Raw genomic sequence first — 5326 nt, 5'->3', positions numbered from 1 at the left:
CTAAAGAACGGAAATCTCCAAGGTCAAAAGACCAAGGAAACATATGTTAAGTATAGTTGTCTAGGTATCTACTGTTCAAAAGATGAGACCAAAGTAAATGCTTGGAATTTTAATTTTGTGAACAAATGGGTAAAATCTCTATGGTCAAATTTTGTAGTACGCAAAGGTACAAGGAATACACATGTAAAATATGAAAGTCACAGCTCCACTAAATCAAAAGTTATGGGCAAGGTCAAAGTTTGGCGGACAAACAGTGAGCTCGAGACAGAGAGACAGACAGACGGACACGACAAAAACTATACACATGTATACCCCTGAAACTTCGTTTACGGGGGCATAAAAATTATGAATATCATTTAAAGTTATATGTAGATCATCTAACCAATGTTTTGAAAAAGATATATTAGGAAAGAATAACTTTGCCAGCAAATGCATATCCGTCATCATACCTATGACCGTAAACAATTAACCCGAACTTTGAGTTATTAGTTGTGGATACTTCCACGGGTCCGCTGTTAACTTCTATTAAACGAATACTGAAGGATGTGTCTAACACTGCAGAGCTTAGACGAACAGTTTTGTAATAATCAAAAGAGGAACCATTTATCTGAAGATCTTTGGCAAATTCGTTCGGAATGATCACACAGATGTAGTTATATGTATATCCATCCGTGACAACCACCTTATAGTAGTCAATATATTGATGCACACCAGGAATGACCGTCATGTACGGGTCGTTAAAACTGGCACCCATTCCGAAACCAGTTACCAATATGGCACCATTGGACTCTAAAATAGTTATTTCGTCTGATGTCACTTCCCTTTTTCTGAATTCTTTTTCCTTCATATACCACGTGGATGCCTCGTTCCCGATTGTGACGTCAATGGAAGTCTGAGTTTCACTGATCACTTGAATCAATGTCCCTGAATTACCATAGAACGGGGGAACGATGTATTTGTTATCGAATTCGGTAATTGGGGGTAGCTGAGTAACCATGTGACTACATGTACCGAACCTTAAGTACTGGCATCGATTTCCAGAGAATACGGCTATTGGTTTTGATGACTTAATAAATGTTCCTGTTAGGTCAGTAGTATGCCCTACCTGCAAAGTTTCATATTCATTTAAAGATGTTGTGAATACTTCCTCATTTCTGTATGTTCTTCCAAGTAGCGAAATGGAAGCATTGCTCTTCAACCTAAATTTGATTTTGACTTTCGTTTTCTCATGAATGGCTGCAACGGCAAATTGGCTGTAATAGTCTTTACTGCCAGAATAATACGGTTTTGTTGACGAAACAAGATATCTCGTCGCCAATTTCTCTGCTGGTATAATTAGAGTTCCATCGTTAGACGTTTTATAAAAACTATCGAAGATAGTTACGGTTGATAGTTCAGATGTCTGCACCAAAATGGCCTTGGTTTCAACTGTATAATATTCACACGTTAAATTGAAAGGAAGTTGGATGCTGGAATGGGAGGACACGTTCATAATTCTGTCCGTTGCTGATTTAATGCCGCCACTTAAATGAGAGGAAGTTGAGATATTAACGGACGTATTATTTTCTGTGGTGATGTAAACTGTCACGGGCCCTGATACCTGGTAGTGGTTTGCCATGAACAGGAGAAGGAATTCTTTTCCTCTGCTACCTGTAATGAATATCAGTATCGAAATCGGAACAAACAAAAAAATAAAGGATTTTAATTCTACTGAACAATTGACGAGAATTCTTTGTTGACGCCTGGATTGTTGATTGATTGTATGTTGTTTTAACGTCACTCTCGAGAATTTCTCTCTCATATGGAGACGTCATTACTTGCCACTTTAGAGCTACAAATCTTGTCCTATACTCGGCACTGAAGGCCATTAAGCAGGGATTGATCTTTTTCGTGCCAGCATATTATGCTACACGGGACCCTGGCTTTTACGGTCGCATCCGAAGGACCGATCTCCACGTCCCACAGTGGGATTCGAACCCGCGACTTAAGGAAAAGTTTGGGCCACGAGGATAACAGGTTTGGTGGAAATAACATTTAGGCAAGCTTACTGCTGATATTAGCTTCTCGTTGTCTCTTTTGATTTCCTTTTACAAAGTAGACTGATTGTCATTTAAAGGATTTACACAGAGGTATTCTACACCATTTAGTAAATTGAAACGTTGCGGGAAAAAATAGGTAACTGGAACTGAGAACTCCTTACGTCGCGGGTTATCCTTAAATATGTAGGACGAAGAGACCGGTCCCGACCTTCAGATGAGACTGTACGTATAAACCGAGGTCCCGTGTCACAGTATGTGCTGGCACGAAAAAGATTCTTCACAGCTTAATCGCTGCAAGTGCCGAACATGGGACAAAATTTGCAGCTTTCCATCGGCAACAGGTGTCGTCTCCACATGTCAAATTCTTGACAGGGACGTTAAACAACAAAGAAACAATTAAATCAATTAATCATTTCTGAGTTTTGATGGCCCGAAACCCTAATCGCACCTAAACTTTCAGAGATCCGTGTTGATTCTGCTCAAAGGTTATACTATTAAAATGGACTATTGAAATCGCTCATTGTTCATCATCTTTACGTTTCATGCATAAAGTGAAATTAAATAATTACCTTCAGATGAAACTGATGATGTTGAAGCAATGTTTGGTTTTCTTGCTGCTCCTGTGATGGGATATTTTCTTCTCCTTGTTGTGCGGTTTTTCGAATTCGGTCTTAGTGAAGCGTGCTTTGAATGTTGAGTCCCACCTACAAATTAGAAATTCTAAACCATGTACTTTATCCATGCAAAGGAAATTATTATCTAATAAAGTTGTTCAATATTGTTTTAAAAAAGAATACAGTAATTTAAAATGATAATGAAAGTTTGTAAAGGTAACTCTGGAGCCCGTTTTACAAAAGGACTTACGAAGTAAGACCAAATTTAATTCTTTGTATAACTTTGTAATAAACATTGTATAGAAAATTATTTTAAACCTTTTTAAAGGAATGTGGTATGATATTTTTACACATACATTTTCAAAGAGAAATATTAATTTGGCAAAATTTTACAACAATCTGGTGTTTTTTGATCTTAGTCGTACGTTCTTTTGTAAAACGGGCCCCTGAATATTAACATTCATAATAATCAGACCTGGGGTCAATTACTTTGAAATGTAATGCATGACATTACAATTACTTTGGATTTTATATCATTACAATTACAATTACCATTACTATCATATTAATAATATAATATTCAAGATTTGTTTATTATTCACATTATATTCTCATTTTTTATCTCTGTGATAACTCGTTGAAAATTAAGTGTATCGATTGCCTGATAGGTTAGCGAGAATAAGCTCATAATGTATTAACGCTTTTAACGAAGTGATTTTCACCCCCCCCCCCCCCCCCAGTTTTGACTTTCATGATTAACTTAAGGGATATAAAAAAATACATGTACGTTTATAAGAAATCAGTATTGCAGACTCTGTCAGTTCTGATTGTTTGACTGTACTCACAATGCAAAAGTTTCTCGTTCATTGCATCAAGTTTGTCTTGAATGGATCCCATTTTCATAGCTTGGTCTTTCACAAATTGTTCCAAAACATTTACTAGTACATTTTTCAGCAGATTCGTTTCATTGTTAGTAGAATCGTTAACTACTATGGATGAATATTCTGCATGGGAGCCTGATATTTGTATAACAAAAAGAAGAATCCAAGAACAAAATAATTTGCTCCTCTTCATTCTGGTGATATATATCAATCAGTCCAGGCAAAGCTAAAACAACACAGAATACTGGTGAACATAAAAGAAGTATGATCTTATACAAAATTCATTCTTTTATTAAATATTATAATTGCTCGTCGATGGATACTTAATATACAGTGTTAAATTTATTTTGCGATCTCTGATATTGTCTTAATGTTCCTGTCTACATTTATTAACGTTCACATTTTGGTTTAGAAATTAAACTGTTCGCAAACAGTATAAAAATATATGTGATATATATATAGAGGGATGTATATGCATTGAAAATCATAGGCATTACAAGGCATATATATGTAGTTCCAGCAATTCGAAAGAAAAAAAAATCCCCTTTCAATGTAAAATCAGTTGCACTAGTATGATTTTATTCTCCCCCCCCCCCCCTCGTCCCTTAAAGAAATGAAGACAAAGTCTTTACTCTTTTTTTAATGTATGGCGTAAGATAACTATGATAGGGGTAGAACAGTTTAATTTTGTAGTTAACATAAAAGAACAGTTTTGTAGTTAACATAATAGTTTACAAAAGATAATGATGTACAATTAGGTTATCTTTACAACAAAAAAAAAATAAAAAATAAAAAATAAAAAAAAAAAAAATTGGTTGCCCTCTCCCGACAAACTGGCTAAAAATAGCCCTACTCAAAACTTTTTCAACCTCGGAATTAAGAATTTTTTTCTTTTAAATCTTGAATTTTCCAATTCAGTCAACATGTATATTAAAATTTTCTGAACGAAAAAAAATCCCACCTAGCAACAAACCCAATTCCTTTTACTTTTAGTCAGGAGAAGGCAAGCAAACATTTTAAATATGTCATTAGTTGCATAAATTTGTGAATACATAAAAGGTGAAAAATTCTTACCAGTTTTTGTTTCATTAGCAATCACACTGCAAATGATCTTCACAACTCTCATTTTTTATTGCTTATAATTATATACATCCCCGTATTGCGAAATGCTCTTCATTATAAGTTTCTTTGAGGACCTGTCATTCATTTCCATTGAAGTTTTCTTTTACTAAGTAGGACACTTTTAAATTACAAGTGCACAAGTACATGTATATACTTACATGTAACATGTTTATAGCTGGCTCCTTCCCACTTTTTAAAATAAAGACAATATACATATGTATAATGAAATCTCAACTCTATTTGAAGAAGATGTAACATGCAAAGGATACATGTAACGATGTCTGGTACACACAAAAAGCAGAATAAAAATATAAGAAGCATTGTGCCAAGCAATGCTTTAATAAAAATAAATAATTGATTTATAACAAAAATCTTCTAAAAGTTCATCAAGGAAGTTATTACGATATAGATCTAATTTATGCTTTTTTATTTGTTTGTAGGTTGTTTAAAGGCCCTCTCGAAAACTTATATTGCCGTTGGAGAGTTTTAAACACTTTTGTCCTACACTTGGTACTCCAGGCCATTGAGCAGTTAGGGTTCTTTTTCGTGTCAGCACTTACTGTCACACGAGACCTCGGTATATACGGTCTCATCCGAAGTAAGTTAATAGTATACACGATCTCCACCCATATTTTGATTTTCAAGGGGCATTTTCCGTTAAGTTCTAAAA

At 34.8% G+C, this 5326-nt stretch overlaps 1 protein-coding gene across 1 annotated transcript; it reads right to left on the bottom strand.

Moving 5' to 3' along the window:
- Positions 1-378: 378 nt before the first annotated feature.
- LOC134262477 (IgGFc-binding protein-like) lies at positions 379-4702 on the bottom strand. Its single transcript, XM_062744864.1, has 4 exons — positions 4609-4702; positions 3499-3760; positions 2609-2743; positions 379-1650 (listed from the first exon to the last, which is right to left on the bottom strand). The coding sequence occupies exons 2-4, from the start codon at positions 3725-3727 to the stop codon at positions 404-406; spliced, it is 1611 nt and encodes a 536-aa protein (XP_062600848.1). The 5' UTR covers positions 3728-3760; positions 4609-4702; the 3' UTR covers positions 379-403.
- Between the last annotated feature and the right edge of the window lie 624 nt (positions 4703-5326).

This window comes from Saccostrea cucullata, unplaced genomic scaffold (assembly GCF_032062105.1).
Source record: "Saccostrea cucullata isolate Sc308-1 unplaced genomic scaffold, CSIRO_AGI_Scuc_v1 ctg1586, whole genome shotgun sequence".
NCBI classification, from domain to species: domain Eukaryota; kingdom Metazoa; phylum Mollusca; class Bivalvia; order Ostreida; family Ostreidae; genus Saccostrea; species Saccostrea cuccullata.
This window is presented reverse-complemented; position numbering and strand designations above follow the sequence as displayed.

Coding starts and splice junctions, on each gene's coding strand:
- LOC134262477 (XM_062744864.1), bottom strand. CDS start 3,727: ATGAAGAGGAGCAAATTATTTTGTTCTTGGATTCTTCTTTTTGTTATA. Junction 2,744..3,498: donor GAACGAGAAACTTTTGCATT/GTGAGTACAGTC, acceptor TCTAATTTGTAG/GTGGGACTCAACATTCAAAG. Junction 1,651..2,608: donor ATCATCAGTTTCATCTGAAG/GTAATTATTTAA, acceptor TATTCATTACAG/GTAGCAGAGGAAAAGAATTC.